The 16,942-nt window shown below is 47.2% G+C and overlaps 2 protein-coding genes across 3 annotated transcripts in view; both read left to right on the forward strand.

Annotated features, from left to right (window-relative positions):
* SMAD6 (SMAD family member 6) overlaps positions 1 to 2,441 on the forward strand; it is a 49,122-nt gene extending 46,681 nt beyond the window's left edge. For both annotated transcript variants that reach the window (XM_063313903.1, XM_063313902.1), the window contains one exon: positions 1,544 to 2,441. In XM_063313903.1, coding sequence (XP_063169973.1) covers positions 1,544 to 2,088 — 545 coding nt within the window. In that variant the 3' untranslated portion in view covers positions 2,089 to 2,441. The remainder of the gene's footprint in view (positions 1 to 1,543) is intronic.
* The window catches only part of MAP2K1 (mitogen-activated protein kinase kinase 1), a 356,791-nt gene that overhangs the window by 212,613 nt on the left and 127,236 nt on the right, over positions 1 to 16,942 (forward strand). The window lies entirely within an intron of this gene.

The raw sequence follows: 16,942 nt of genomic DNA on the forward strand, positions 1-16,942 counted from the left end.
GAGGAAAGGGGGGGATTCTTCAGGCAGTTCAGGTTTGAAGGATTCCAGATAAAGGTGCCGACATCAAGCGTCTTTCTCAGATTCCTGTTTCAAGCAAGAATAAAATAGCCAAGGGGGAGACATGCTCAGCTTGACCTTTATGTTTTTATTAATCTAGGAATAACACAGCACAAGAGAACCACATCTTTGACTGGTGTTCTTTTGAAATTCAGATTCCAGCCAAGAACCTAGATATGATCCAGTATCATTGTGAGATATAACCACCAGGAAGGTGTTATTTGTAAATCCACTGTTGATAATGGGCAAAATATTTACTTCTTGCAAAAATGTGTTTAATCTGTTCGTTATTCCACCTAATGCATTGATCACTACTTTTCCATGATCTATGCATTTCAATCAGTCTTTTTTTTCTTTTTTCCTCAAGTCTTCTGTCCCTGCGTACAGCCGTTATCTACAATTGCTCTTTTCTTTCCAAGCATGGCTCTGTCTGGTGTGTGGCATTCTAGATCAGGATCAGTTTGTTTGCGAAAATCCCGTAACAACATTTTCAACAACTTCCTCAACTTGTGTTTATACTACATTTAGAAAGTCAGAAATGGTAAATTTTGCAGGTATGTCAATGGATTATAGTGGCTACTCTGCAATGCCATTGTTTATAATTAGTCTGAGCAATGTTGCATCCACCCACTTCATGGTTTCCATTTTTTTCATTGTTTCATTATTTCATTTCAATTATTTTGTCCCTCCTCCTCCTCCTCCTGCAGAGCAATTTCTCTTCCCATAGGGGAGAGATGGATGGTGAATAAATTTATAAAATAAATAAAATAAAATAAAAATAAACTTCAGTTCTGAGAGAGAGTGAGTTCCTGGCCTGCCAAGAGGCTCAGGGGGATGACAGAAAACGGATGCTCAGGACTGGCCATTGGGATCGATGGGCAGGATAAAATCACGTTGGCCAAGCTCAGACCTGGCCAGCTGCTCTTGTCTCCTTTGCAAGGCGTCCGGGCCTTAGCCTCCTGCCTTGCAAAAAACAGGAAGGCATTTTGTGGCATGGGTTGGTGGTTCATCCGCGAGGATCCGCACCCCTCCCTGCATTGGGGAGCTGTAAACTTCCTTTTGTTAGGAGATGAAGTATCTGGGCGCTGGAAAGGCAAAGGTGGCTGGATGTAGGGCTCAGATACAGATGGCGCTCAGCAGAAACGATCCTGCGAAAAGGCTGAGCCGGAGCAGAACAGAGAGCGCGGGTGCCTGGATGAAGAATTTGTTTATTCAGTGGTCCTCTTTGGAATTCCCCAGTTTGTTGTGGTTTTTGGAAAAGCGCCTGCTAGGTTCTCTGGACTGCTTGCTTTGAAAGAGGCTGCTTCATCTTGGGGGTCCTTTCAGGACCGGGATTCCTGGGCATAGCAGCTTCCAGGCAGGGCTGTGCAAATCCTTCCCTCTGTTCTGCTCAACCCGTTTCCTGGAGTAGGCCCTTGAGCAACCATGCTGGTTCAAAGCTTCTCTCCCTTTGGGCTGACCTGACTTGTGTTTCCTCTCTTCTCAGATGCCAGTGTGTCGCCTGATGCCGTGAAGCACAGCCACTGGTGCAGCGTCGCCTACTGGGAACATCGGACGCGTGTCGGACGCCTCTACACAGTGTATGAACAGTCTGTCAGTATATTTTATGACCTACCTCAAGGAAACGGCTTCTGCCTCGGACAGCTCAACCTGGAGAATAGAAACGAGACAGTCCAGAGGACTCGGAGTAAGATTGGATATGGGATTTTGCTCAGCAAAGAAGTGGACGGCGTGTGGGCTTACAACCGAAGCGAGCACCCGATCTTTGTCAATTCCCCAACACTGGACATTCCCAGCTGTCGAACCTTAATTGTGCGCAAAGTGATGCCTGGGTATTCGATAAAGGTCTTTGACTATGAGAAATCTTGCCTCTTGAAGCATACCACTGACTTAGAGTATCCAGACGGGCCGTATGACCCAAATAGCGTCCGGATCAGCTTTGCGAAAGGCTGGGGGCCTTGCTACTCCCGACAGTTCATCACCTCTTGTCCCTGTTGGCTAGAAATTTTGCTCAACACGAACAACAGGTAGCTGTTGGGGGCAGAGGAGGGAAGCCCAAGGACCCCAAATATCATCTACCTAGATTTAATATAAAGTTTTATATATATTATATGAAAATATATATTATACTTGTAATTATGGAGTCATTTTTACAATGTCATTATTTATGTATGGTGCAATGTGTATATGGACAAAAAATGGAAAATGCACTTTGGCTCAAAGTCTTTCAGTACTACAGTTTTTTTTTTTAAAAAAAGGATGGAAAAAATATACAGCAAATATTGGAGTAATGCCAGAATTTTGGCTGTATAGTTTTTTAATAGTAATACCCAGGCCAAAAGCTAGTACCAGTCGCTCATTGATAATAAACTATTTGCATTATAGGTGCCCCCTTTGTCTTGTTTGTTTGTTTGTTTTTTAAATAGAGAAAGAAAACAGGAAGATTTATGACTTCAACAAAATATACTTCTGGAGTTGGCATGGAATGAAGCTGAAAGAAGTCCCCACCTTTGTTTCCTTTAGAAGGCCTTGCATTCTCTTAAAATGGAGGGCACAGTATATTCTGAGTGGAAGGCGTGTTCGGGCTTTGAGCAACATAGCAGGGACCCAATCCAAGACACTTGCACCTCCAGGGCAAAGAAGTGGATTGGGCTCTGCAAAACCTACATTTGATTTAATTGCATTCACAGTTTATAGCCTTTTAAGATTGTTGCTCTCCACATACAGGTAATCTTCGTTAGCAAACATTTGCAGTCCAACAGGGATGAAAAAGTAACTTTGCGACCAGTCCTTGCATTGACGACCTTTGCAGGTCTGTAAAGCAAAGGAAAGCTGAAGTTAGATCACAGCTCTGAAGTAAGATTGCTTAGCGACTGTTCTGCTTAATGATCACTCCGCTTAACAACTGAGTTGATGGTTTCAATTCTGGTTGCTAAGTGAGGACTACCTGTATGCAATTATTTTTTTCAACGAAGTGTCTCACTGGGTGGTACAATGATTGCTTTTGTTAGGGGTGCCAAAAGATGCCAGCAGTGAAGACAAGAAGAGGGCTGGAAACCCCTTCAAACGGACATCCGCAGAGAAGTGGGGGTCAAAAAAGTCAAGGAGATGGCTGCAACCACACCATCAAAGCCCTGCCCCTTTGTTACAAAAACAAGGTGAGGCTTCCTCTGCACAGCTGGGATTGCCACTTTTACCTTTTTTGACCTCCCGCTCCCCTGGCAGCCGGGCTCATGTCACTTCCTTGCAGATTCTTTGCTCAAAGGTTAAAATAGTCCCCCTTTATAAAAGGAATCCAGCCTTCCCTGAGTGGCCGCTTTCCAGCTATGTATCAGTTGCAACCGCCAGCACCAACATTCCTGCAGCGTCACCAGATTTGGGGAGACCGTTCTTCACATTTTTGTCATATGGTCAATAATGAAAACAACTGAAAGGAAAGCAAGTTCCAACACAGTATAGAAACAACTACCTGTTAGTTGTTCTTGGGTAAAGTTTCATAGGATCAGAGAGTCGGAAAGCGTTGTTGAGTTCAATGCTCTGCCAGTGCAGGGATCCAAATTTAATTCACTGAAGCCAGTTGTCCAACCCCTGTTTAAGCATGTCCATCAACAAGGAGTCTTCCCATCTCTTTGGCCAACCGTGTCTTCTTCCAGTTAGGATTTTCCCTCCCGCACCTCTAGTAGTCAGTCAGAATCCGCCTTCCTGTAACTTGGGATCTCCAGGTAGGCAGTGATACAGGCTGGAAAAATCCAGACCTCCACAGTGCAACCAGTGCTTAAAATGGCATAAACCAAAATCTAGTGCTCAGTTCACAGAAGTTAGTTGTTTTGTGAACTATTCTGCCTTGGAAGTTCTGCCTTGGTTTTGTGTCCCATCTTTTTCCAGAGCGGGTTAGGAGCTCAGAAACGGAGCCAGTGAAGAATGGTTGAACTGAGCATAAAGAATGAAGAGGATGGTGGACTTCAAATGCCCAGGTGGAAGATGGAGCAGACCTGAAGTCAAGGATACTTGTGAGGAAGCAGATGTCGAGGAACATCAGGAGAAGCTTCCTAATGGTGGAAGCAAATGTGTTGAACCCCAATTCCCAACTAACATGGAAATTGTGGTCCCAGTACAGCTGGAAAGCCCCAGGTTGGGGGAGGCTGATTAGATGGCCTCTAAGGTCCCTCCATGCCTCTCAAAAACATGGGAGGTGTAATGCAACACATTTTGAGGGCACCAGGTTGGAGAAGATTGCTTTGGGATAGTAGACCTGGTGCTCACGAGGCCCGGAAGGTCCACAGATGGCTGTCTTGCTGCCTGCCAGCCTCCTGCCCACCAGACTCAATTGTTTAAAACAATCCTAAACACAGCGTAAAAGTGGCAAAGCTTTAGCAACTTCATTTACAGGAATGGCGCTGAGCTCCAGATAGGCCTCAGTGGCATTCTGGGAAAATAAACATGGCGAGTGGTTCCATCCCAGGGTGGGAGGGTGTCTGCCTGCCCAGGAAAAAAGACATGGGGGGGAATACCTTGCCATTTAACATTCTGGTAAACTGGCATTATGTGACTAACTGCCATCACCATGGGGGCTTTTTGTTAATGCACCTCCCTGGCTTCCATTTTAGCTTGTGCGCTCTGAGTACGCCCTTTCTCCCAGAACGATGGACCGACTGGGTCAGAAGTGGCACTTCCCCTCCCTGAGACAGCAGGGGTGTCCACGGGCGGTGGTCAAAGAAGTCCGGTTGGCCACAGTGGCACAACTGAGGCAAAGGTGCATCGTGCGCAAAAGCAGGTGGGGTTTTGCGTGAGCCGTTGTGCCTTCTGTGGCCACACTCCGTGGGCCTTCCTTGGGTGGAGGTCTTCTGCGTTGCAACCCCAGCGTCTGTTGATGGGAGGCACCAACAAGGATAGAGGTGGCCCCTTCGCAGCAGGCCCCGTTCTTGGCAGCTCCCCCCTCCAAAAAGCTCCCGCCTGCTCCTTCGCGTCCCGGCAGTGACGTGCCCCGCTGCCTGCCATGTCCTTTCCTTCCTCCCCAGGGGAACCTCTGGTGCCCGTTGGGGAAGTCTCACTGGACACTGCAGCACCCTCTCCTCCTGCCTCTCCCAACAAATCCTGCCCTGTGGCCGGGTTAGGGTTCCGCTCTCTCCTCCCAACAGGGGCTTCTGTCCTGAGGCTGCTCCGCAAAGCAAAGTGGAATGAGGCCCAGCGGTGGGCTTGCAGTTATACTGGACTCCGTTAAATTAAAACAGCCCCTCTGTTACACGGTCAACCTCAGCTATTTCACGGCTCGCATTCGGGCAAACTACAAGCCTTCTTAGCGTTGTACCTTTGTGAACCCCAGGCCTTTTTTTTTAAACAACAATCAAGTGCATCTCTTTGGCAGTCTCTTTTAGAGTGTGTGTTCCCCATAACTGCATGTGCTTGGTGATGATAAACCCCTAAAGCAGACACGCCTCTCTTCCCCGGGCTGCCTGGCTAATGACCCCTCACTCAAGACAAAGGTAAATCAAGGCAGTTCTGATTTATCCACATCCATCCTCTCCGGCTGATTGGTTACCTAAAAGACTTCTTTTATTACAGTATGCGTGGTTGCCTGGTTAGCATGTGATCATGGAGAGCACCAGCAAAATCTTGCCTTTATTAAAGAACGAGCTGGCTTCTCCCAGGATTCATGAACTGATGCCTGTCTGGCTCCCGGCACTATTTAAATAATAAAATTAAATTCAGGGCAGGTGACTGGAGGTAGGAGATAAGGAAGAGCCCAATCTCAGCCAGGACAGCACCAGAGTTTGCAGTCTGGCGTTGGCTCTGTTCCTCATTCTTCAAAGCTGTTTTATGATTTTAGGCAGACATTCACTAACCTCTGGTAAAGGATAGCTGAACCAATCTGAACACGTCCTCACTGGGAGGGCTCCCAGGACTCCACAGAGGCCCACATTTTGGGTGGGGAGACGTGCTATGTACCCAAAGTTCTGAGGAGGGCCAGGGCAGTGTGATCTAATCCCACCGACTGCTCAGTCAGGCATCCACCAAGCCCCCTTTAAAAGTTGAGGCTAGGCTATAAGCCATCAAACTTCCTGGTGGCCTCACATCCCAGCAGTAACCAGCTACGTTCAGGGCAGCCAAGGTAGGCCAAGAATTACTCGCATACCTGTTGGGTGCAAATAACACAGAGTATCTATAATTAGGGCAACTGACACATTTGCTTGAGTAATTCCTGTTGCCTTTCCTGGGCTGGGATTTGAAGTATCTGCCCCGAACTGTTTTTGTTTTTTTAAGCCTCATCCATTTGGTCAGATGCATTTGTAAAATGTGACATTGAAAAATTAGGAAGGTGGAGAGGGTGGTGCATGGGGGAGGGGGGGCTAAGTTTATTGCAGTCGAAATATAGCCATTGGGCTGTAGCAACCCACCAGACATTATTACAGTATGCGTGGTTGCCTGGTTAGCATGTGAGCATGCATTGCTCAAAGTTGCATTTCTGAAAGGTTGGCTGGGAATCCTGCGCACTTGCTCACCGCAGAGAACTGAGCTTCTGTAGTGAGTTAATGTGTGACATCTGAAACCTCTCCCTCAACAAACACGCACATCCTGTCCTTTGTGGCGTTTGTGGGTTATTCGATACTGTTGCAAAACTCTGCTTTGGTGTGGCAAACAATGGAGGCTGTAGATCAGAATGCTGGGATGAGCGAGGCTTTCACGATTTGTCAAATGGTTGGGGAAAACCCAATTGTCCGCTCCCCCCCTGCCCCCCGCAAAATTGGGCTCTCCACCCTCCATTTCTTTTTCTCCAGATCGCTCTCAAATGCAGCTTTTACACAAAATGAGTATTATGGAGCAAATATCTGTCACCCTGCAAAACGCTGCTCTTGAACAAAGCTGTGCTCTGGAAAGCCAAGTCTTCTCTAAACAACATGCTGGTGCTCACCTGGTTGGTGAAACAAATGAAGGGGCATCTTTGCAGCCTGATCCTGCAAAATCCAAAATCCCCATCTCCAAACCAAGCTGGAGCCATCATCCTGAGCAATAAGAGCCACAAGGGACGCCCAGAGAAGCTGAGCCCAGGAGCTTCCATGGAGCCAGTTCACACCCTACATTTGATTGGGGTAACAGAAGGCGGGAGAGTTTGCGGTTCGGGGTGCGGTAGGAATCCAGTCCTTGTTTCAGCACGTTGGATGAGGCAGGCAATCACATTACAATTTCCTTCCGTCCGTCCGTCCGTCTTTGGGCATTGTGTGTCATGTGAACTTCTTAGGAACTTAAGAGTGTTCTGTGAGTGTGTCCGGGGCACGACCTATATTGGGGCAGATCTTAAATTAGGGCTGGTTGGCAGGAAGTTGAGGATTCCCCAGTGAAGCGCCTTCTTTATAAAACATTTTGTGAACTTGCAGGATTTGCCCCCTGGAAGTCTGATGCTGGTCACTTACTCCCAAGGCTGTTCAAAAGCAGCGCAGTAGTTCATGGAGAATAAACCCGTCAGTGGCCCAGTTATGATAGCTTGAAACCTCCAGATCAGTGCTTCTCAACCTCGGCCACTCTAAGAGGTGTGGACTTCAACTCCCAGCCAGCTGTGGAATTCTGGGAGTTGAAGTCCACACGTCTTAAAGTGGCCAAGGTTGAGAAACACTGCTCCAGGTATAGAAACAGTATAGCTCTCAGTGCCAGTTGTTGGACAGAAACTGCAGGTAAAAAAAAAAAAGCCATTGTTTTCTTGCATTTTCCTGCATCTATGCAACAAAATCAGCAGGCCCCATAGAGTCTTCTCTTGCTTGGGTATCGGCCAGATGTCCCAGCACTGTCAACACCAGCCCGGCTCGCTGAGGAACCCTGGAAGAGCGACCCATGCTGATGGAGCGCCCCCCCGCCCCCGCCAGAAGGCTCACCGAAAGCATGCGGACTGAACTTCTGACAAACAGACGTTCAACAGGCATGGCACGTCGCAGTGGGGCAACAGCGTCCTTTGCTCGGATTCAGGCCAGCTCCAGCGAAGTCGTTTTCCCACCCGACGGCTTCGGTTTCCGGCTTGCTTCGGGTTCTCACGCCACTCCCCCGGCGCTGCTGCAGGGGCGCCCCGGCTTCCCGGCTGCCGGCCCCGATCATCCGCCCGGCGCGCCCCGCCCTTTCCTGCCGGGCCCCCGCTGGGAAGCCCTCCTGCTCTTCCGACGGGGACGCCCGCAGGCCGGCCGCGGGGCGAGCGGACGGGCGGCGGCGCGGGACCTGAGGCAGGTCGGGAGAGGCACCCGAGTTTTGATCACAAACATCGAAACGGTCGTAGAACCGGACAGCCAGCAGGGGCCACTGAGGCCAGCAAGATCCACCCCCCGCCCAGAGCAGGAGCCCAAATTTGAGCCTTCCCCACGATGGCGGTCCATCCGCTGGCACCTCCACCTGGACCCCCTGCTTGAAGACGTCCAAGGAGAGGGCTCGCCCTCCCTCTGGCCCCTCGCAACTTGCGATCAGGCTTCCCCCCCCCTAACATCCAACTGGAATCAGCTTCCCTGTAACTGAGACCCATTATTCGGCGTCTTTCACCGGCGCTGCAGGAAGCCCTGCTCTTCAGGATCAAAGAACATCGAGGAGAGCCGCCGCGCCCGCCCTGCGGCCTTCTCTTCTCAAGCCTAAAGGGGTGCCTGCAGGGAGGGGATCGAAAAGTCCACATGGTGGCCAGAACCATGTGATCAAAGCCCTGCCCCTTGTTCACGTGGGTTGTGTTATTGCAACATTTATTTATTTACCTTTAATTAAAAGTTCCTTTCAAAAAAGTCAAGTCAGGTGGGGGGAAGTATCTGATAGAGGTTCCTGGTTGCTTACTCATGGGCTAAAGCAGTGTTTCTCAACTTTGGCAACTTTAAGATGTGTAGGCAGAATTCCCTGGCCAACTTCAAGATGTGTGGACTTCAACTCCCAGAATTCCCCAGGCAGCATGGTTGACTGGGGAATTCTGAGAACTGAAGTCCACACCTCTTAAAATTGCTAAGGTTGAGAAATCCTGGGTTAAAGTAAGACTCAAAGAGCTGCTTTGCCTGTGGCAGCTCCTGGCTGACTTTGGAAAAGCAAACCAGGATCAGGCTTGGTTTGGACTTGGATGAGAGACCACCAGGAGACCTGGCAGCAGTAGGCGAGACTGGGATGTCAAAAAACACAACCCAGAAGAAGATCATGGCAGAGCAAGATATCTACAAGAGGCCACTCAGGACTGAGCTGTAACCAAGGAAGCCTTTATCAACCAACAAGATTCCTGGGGAGGGCAGTTGGGCAGCAGCCCCATTCTAAGCCTCCCCCTCCTGGGCCCATGACCCAGAGTAGAGTGACTGCAGCCCACCCCAGGCTTCCCAGTGGACACATTCACACAGACACTGCTCAAGGGGAGAGTGGACATGCACGCAGAGACGCAACCGGCTACTTCGTTAGATGGAAGAACATACAGGCACCTCCTACGGCTTCTGCTGGTGACCGTGGAGCTGCCTATCTTGGCATGAATGCTGGGTGCGGGAATATTCTCCTGCCCCATCCCAAGCTATGGACAGGAGCTAAGATCTTCTCTTCAACCAAGTGTTTCAATTTGGACTCCCGATCGTTTTAGCCCTTTTTAATCAATTGGCAATATCCGTATCTTTCATTTGTTGATGCCTTCAAGGGCTAGGAGTTAATAGGAGGCGGGGGGCGTAGAAATCAATATAATGAAATAAGCAATTCGGAAGTGAGGTGCGTTCACCTCTTTCTGCGTAGTGATCAGCCATCCGTGTCCCGTGAAGGGTTGTGAGCAGAGAGTGGCCCCAGGAGTCCTGCCTCTGCCTGGTCCCCTTCTCCCTGGAAAGCTCCCTGGCTCTGCCACGTGGATGGATCCGTTCCTCTTCCAAAGGGCAGCAGCTAAGTGGGCAAGCCGTGGTCTCTTAGGGGCTGCTCAGAGAGGCCTTGCCAGACCCACTTCTTACAGCTGCGTTAGCTCCCAAGATTGTTGCAGTTTAAGTCCACATGACTGTAATTTTAAAAAGAAACCAATCTGCTTGGGTATGTTTGTTTGTTTGCAAGATGGCAAATCTACCCAATAACCAAGTGTTTGGGGGGTGGGGTGAGCAAAGGCAGCTGGTACAAACCGTGATGACCTCATGTGCCCTGTGATGTCACCCCTAAGTTTAGGAGAGCCCTAACTAACATTTTAATGCTCTTCCAGAAGTCACCCTTGAAGAAAAGTTCAGGAAAATCCCTTACTCTTTAAGACTCTGTCTTCATGGCCAATGGGTGGTTGAAAATAGTATCCATGTATTTTTGCACTGCCCATTTTATAAAAATGCAAAGCTGCATTTTATATGCCCCGTATTAATTAAATTTCAGAGTTATTGTTGCTTATTTTCATCTTTTATTTTGCAATGTTTAATTTCTACCTTTTTTAAGGGGAATTCTGGTCACTGACTACCATAAATGGCTGGCTGACTGACTGAATTGTGATGTCATTGCACAAATGACATCATGATGCGTGTGTTCATTGTAGGAGGAGATCTGTGTTAGTCTATGGCAGTGTTTCTCAACCTCGACAACTTTAATATGTGTAGACTTCAACTCACAGGATTCTGGGAGTTGAAGTCCACACATCTTAAAGTTGCTGAGGTTGAGAAATATGTACTGGTCTACAGTGGCAAAAAGTCACTTGTTAGGTAGCTCCTTTTCTATTAACGAATTGTATTGAAAGGCATAAGCATGAGGCTCCTGATTTTTTGCCATGATGCATGTCATGTCACTTGCCCTCCTTACCACCACCCCCAATTGCTCATGTTTTGGAGGTAACGTACAGCCCCCCTTTATCTCCCACAGTGAAACAGATCTTTTTCAAAATGCCTCCCATGTCCAACCATCTCCTGAAGTTTTTGCCCATGATGTCATTATCCAAAATAGGTCCAAATGGCTTGGATCTGTATTCTGTTAAAAAGCATGTACAGAACTTACGTTTTTAAATTTTTTGTCCGTGAAAAGAGGCATCCGCAGGCAGGATCAAAAAAATAAAGATGGCAGCCACGACTGTGTGATTGGGATTTTACATAAAAAAGGAGTTAAGGCTAGGGTTAGGGTTAGAGGGTTAGGGTTAGGGTCAAGGTCAGGGTCAGGATTAGGGTCAGGGTCAGGGTTAGGGTCAGGATCAAGGTTAGGGTCAGGGCTAGGGTAAGGGTCAGGGTCAGGGTTAGACAAGGGTTAGGGTTAGGGTTAGGGTTAGGAATCACACCAGGTTTTTTGGGGGGGTTAGGGTTAGGGTTAGGATTAGCGTTAGAGTTAGAGTTAGGGTTAAGGCTAGGGTCAGGGTTAGAGTTAGGGTCAGGGTCAGGGTTATGGTTAGGGTTAAGGCTAGGGGTCAGGTTTAGGGTTAGGGTTAGGGTTACGGTTAGGGTTAGGGTCACATCTAGGGTTAGGGTCAGAGTCAGGGTTAGGCCATCTTGCCCCTGCCCTGTGGATTCTCATGCCATGAAACCAGATATTCTTCAGCCAGGATGGGCAACCAGGAGTGGCATATTTCTTCTCCCGATTTTCAAGAGATTGTGTCTGCCAGGATAGTGAGTGACCCCTTGTGGATCATGTAAGACAAATTGTTTAATGATTTGTTTCGCTGGAGAAATCTTTGCTCGATTCTGAATCATTGGAAAATGGATTGGGAAACAAAGGGATGCCTCAGATTGAAGAATTGTGCCCTGCATGACTCTGATCGGGCACGATCCATTAGGAATCTCTGCATGTCAACAGCTGTTGGAGTGAATGGCACATGTGGAGCCCCCTACCTCCAGCTGGGCCCCATTGAAATCCAGACTCTCCCGTGTGGTGGCGGAGTCATAGAAACCACAAACGTGCCTCACTGTACTGCCCATTTTATGCCAACACTCGCCGTGAGCTGCTAATTCCACACCCAACTCAATATCCTGGCCACCCTGATCAATTCTTACTCTCAGATCCAAATGGCGCTATTTCCTTAAGCGCGGCTAAATTCTATCAAGTAGTATGTAAGGCACTGCAGTTTGACTGACAAATCTCTTACTTGACTAGCTAATCAATAGCAGTTTTATGTATTCACATGTTTTATGGACTGGTCATTGAGCGCAATAAAGATTCTGTCCTGTTCTGCTCCACCACAGTGGAAGATGCACTTTCTATGCATTTCACACGCATCTGTCCTTTTGACTGTTGGAATTGTCAGGGGGTCAACTCAGCATTGTCTCATAAGCATAAGGGGGCCTCTCTAGCAAACGCATCTCTATTGTGCTTGTGGGATGTCACATGGGTCACCTGATTTCCATTTCCTCCTCCTCCTTGGGTTTGGGGATTAACAATCTCCATTACCTCTTGGGCACACCTGCAAGCAGGAGGTGCTGCAGAATGCAGCTCTTGTCCTCTCATCTCACTTGCATGCCGACTTTCTATTTTCATAGAAAGTGTCTACAGAGAACCAATGATAATCAAATGCTTTCTACTATGAAGCTACTTGTATCCAGATCTACTGAATAAATGTAAGCTATCTCTATTTTTTTTTCCTTCATCTAACTACTATGTGAAGAATAAATATATTTCTGAATGTAATTAAGCTTAATGTGCAAGTTTTGGTTCACGATTCTACTCTGCAAGATTGTTGTTAGCTGCTTGGAGTTCTTTTATCAACCTTTAAAAACTCCATCATTGACAACTTTGCTCTCCTGGTTCCAAGATCTCCTTGCTCTTGCTGGTGCCATTGTTTCCCTAATTATAACCCATTTATTCATTTATTCAAAGATAACTTTTATTTTGTTTTCATTTGTTTTATATTTGTATGCCTTCCATCTCCCAGCGACTCTGGGCAGTCATCTAGCCTAGCTTTATGTTTTAAAGAAGAAAAGGCACCATTTTATTAAACAGTTAACCCAACTATCTAATAAAAATATAAGGCAGGCAAAGACAGAGAACAACCATCTTCTGAAATGAATGTTACTAAGAACTAAAAAGGAAGCTTTTGACCCACTGGCAGGATCAGTGAAGGGGTCAATCTAATCTTTGCAAGGAGATTCAAAATTTAGCTGTGTGGCTCTGAGATGGCACAGGGAACAGCCTATATCATCTGCTCCCTAAGGAATCCTGGGCTTAAGCCCTTTTAAACTTCCAAATCATCACTAGGTATTTATTTCATTTAGACTGCTCCTTCTATGTCACTTGAATCAAATGAATTTAAGTACCTTATAAGCCCTCCAACATAAGCACCTTTACATAGCCGACCAATAGAAATTTCCAGCAAGTTGTGCCTATAAACATTTCACAGCAAATACCATGAATCCTCATATCACAGTGCCCCCATCCTGTACAAAACATGCCATTCTGGTGATGGAACACTCCAGAGACTACCAGAAGGGTTTATTTTTCTCCGGGATCATAGCAATCTGGCTGATTCAGGGGTGGTATGAAAGCTTTCTGCAACACCTGGATGGTATTCTTCTAGAAAAATTTAGGGCCACCCCCAGAACTCCAGACTGATGTGATCCAGGAGGCAAAGAGAAAGTTCCCAACTTCTCCAGAACACTCTGTGTCCAGAACAAAATGTTTTGCTCCTCCATAGTCATCACCTACATCATGACTGTATTCCAGAAACAAATGGGCAATAAATGCTGCCTTTTTTGGACCTATTTAATATAGTTCCAGCTGCCAATGTTTCCATGGCTGCATTCTGGACTAATTGCAGTTCCTAAGCGCCTTCAAAGTTGGGAACAGAGAGAAACTAGACAGCTTTGTACTGATAATCGCGGTGAGACTTTGGGATGATATATACAGCATTAGCCAAAAAAGAATCAGCAGAACCTGGAATCATTTCACATGGCCTGGCAGAGCCTAATTTGAAAACTGCACATTACTCTCACACTTTATTGTGAATGTAAATATTTGGCTATGTGGCTTAAAAGTCATCTTCCTTTTGAGTGGGTTGATTACCATTTTGCTGGATAACATCTCTTGGAGAATAGGAAAGATTGCACTCTATTTCTGTTTGAGTTCACAGAATCATGGACTGTAAAGGTTGGGAGGGATCTTAGAGATCATCTAGTCCAACTCCCTGCCCAGTGCAAGAATCCATTCTAACAGCATCCTTAACAAATGACCATCCAGTATCTCCAAAGAAGGATTGGTCACCACCTCCTGAGGCAGTTTGTTCCTTTGTGGAATAGCTCTTACCCATAGGAAATTCTTCCTGGTGTCCAACCAACTCTGCTTCCTTCTGATTTTAACCTTCTGTCCAGCACAGGCCTAGCTGGTCTAGTGTTCTTTTAAAAGCTTGCTAAAGCGACATTTAACAAGCAGGTTTAGTGCTCTTTCAAAAGAGCACTAAACCCATACTTGTAAGTCTTGGAATTGTCAGGGGTCAACTCAGCATTGTCTCATAAGCATAAGGGGGCCTCTCTAGCAAACACATCTCTATTGTGCTTGTGGGATGTCACATGGCTCACCTGATTTCCACTTCCTCCTCCTCCTTGGGTTTGGGGTTTAACGATCTCCATCTTTACCTCTTGGGCACACCTGCAAGCAGGAGGCGCTGCAGAATGCAGCCCTCATCCTTCCATCTTGCTTCTAGTCCACATAGAAAGTGTCTACAGAGAACCAGTGATGAATAAGTGCTTTCTACTATGAAGCTACTTGTATCCAGATCTACTGAGAAAATGTAAGCTACCGTTTTTTTAAAATCTTCATCTAACTACTGTGTGAAGACTGAATTCTTTTCTGAAAGTAATTAAGCTTAATGTGCAAGTTTCTTTTTTGGTTCACACTTCTACTTTGCAAGATCATTGTTAGCTGCTTGGAATTCTTTTATTAACCTTAAAAAACTCCATCAATAAGGTGCCTGCATAAGACCTGACAAGCAGGCAGATCCCTCTGCGGAAGCCACGTATCTAGACCTTTATTGGGAATAAAGTCTGATTGGGAATGGGAGAGAAGCAATATTTCACAAAAAGCAGTTCGCATCTCAATACAGCTGCCTCCCTGGACATCCCCGCCCCCCACAGGGCATTTTTGGGCTCATACAGATCAAACTGCAACCTGAGTTCTCACCGTGTCGCTCTGGAGCCCAACAACATTTGGCCTGGCCTCCCCAGAACACCCAGGCTGCTTGGCTGAGAAGACCAAAGTTCTGCACAGGATGGGACAGCAAGCGATCAAACCGCTAGAACACCAAGATATTCTGGCCAAGTTTTCCTTGTTCTAATAAAGTTGCAAAATACTGATGACATGGATTATCTCTGAGACACTAATTAGGACTGGGTAAAGCAGAGGAAAGTGGAAAATGTAACTCTGCTCATTGCTCTCCCTGGTGAGGCCAAAAGTTCAGCAAATGGCTCGTCTTGCATATTTCCCTATCCAGTTCCAGCAGTTTGCTGTGGCCAAAGCAGCCTCCCGCCTCCCCCCAGCTAGACAGCCACACTTTTTGCAGCCTTTTTAATTCCTCAGGATTTAATTTGCAGCTCAGTAGAAGGCAAGCAGGGGCAAAGGGAAGGTGTTTGTGTCTGGTCTGAAACCTTTCTATCCTGCCTCAATCCAGTTCAGCACTACTAATACCGTACCACTACATTTAAAGCCATCCAAATAAAGATGAATGAAAGATAACCAAATGAAACTTTGCATCAAGCAGGTGGCTGCCATCAAGACTCACCCATTCGATATGAAGAGAAGACGGGAGCGCAGCACCCACAGCCTGTGCACGTTTGCCTCAAATATATGGGCAAAGAAGGTGCATGGATGATTTCCTGGAATTTTTCCAAGGGAAGGAGAAATTATCCAAGCACGTTTCAAGGGCAGGACTCTTCCTTAGTGATCACACAGTAGTGGTGAAGCAAAGCCACAGCAGGAGGTCCCTCCAGATGTCTCCCCTTGGGTTGAACAAAAGTGTGGGAACTTATGGAGACCACAGGAGAGAAGGAAGGCCCAATCAAAAATGCAAGGATGCCACACTGAACCCAGGGGAATGTCTCCAAATCCTCTCCTCCTTTGAGAGAAACTTCTAAAGCAAATTCTCTTCCATCAAACTAAATGGGAAACAGAGGGGAAAAGGACAAGATAATGTTTCTGACTCACTCCATTAAAAACCTATCAAGGCTCCCAAAGTCTTTTGAAAGGGGACAATAATGGCCATCTGTGGACTCAGAACCAGCACCTTCTCCCAGGAATGCCCCCATCTCCACAACTTAGGCATCTTACACTCAGCCTTTCTTCACAGCCAAGGTGAAAGGCTCAAGTCATCAGGAATCAGCACCGGCATAAAATCTCTCTACTGCCTGTATGGCCTCTGCTCTGGCTCACCCATCAGAGTGTGTGGTCCTGACGTAGGGGGTGTGGGACGTGCCCTCCCCTTTTCTCAACATCAACCCTCCGATGGGAAACCATCTACCATTCGCAAAGCTGCTGTGACTGGAGACTGGTGTTGATGGATGGCTAAACCCCAGAGCCGGCCATCTATCAAAATCGGGTACTGGGTAGGTTGATCTGCAGGGATGTGGAAACCACAGTCAGTAAAGCAAAGAGGCTCCCCTGGCCAGCCCCCATAACCAGGGGTCACTGGAGGCTGCCCCACCTCTCCTGCCATGCCTTTTGAAAGAGAGCTAAACCCAAGTTCAAGCTGTTCTTTGGCACAGGTTTACCAGAAGAGCGTTGGGCCAATCTGAAAAGTAGCCCAACAAACAGCTGACAGATGGGAGGTAGTTGGTCAATATGCTGGGAGAGCTCTGTTTCATTCCATCTCACACCCGCCCCTGCACCTCCAAACACTTGCCAAAATTTGGATTTTTTAAAAAAATGGGCTTAGTGCTCCTCTAAAAAAGTGGTAAACCCAAATTCTGAAACAGCCTGAATAATAGACATAACGGGGGTGGGGGTGGGGGGTAGGTAGCACCCTTTAGAGGCAGAAAGTACACTGAGT

This window comes from Candoia aspera, chromosome 13, assembly GCF_035149785.1.
Source record: "Candoia aspera isolate rCanAsp1 chromosome 13, rCanAsp1.hap2, whole genome shotgun sequence".
NCBI classification, from domain to species: domain Eukaryota; kingdom Metazoa; phylum Chordata; class Lepidosauria; order Squamata; family Boidae; genus Candoia; species Candoia aspera.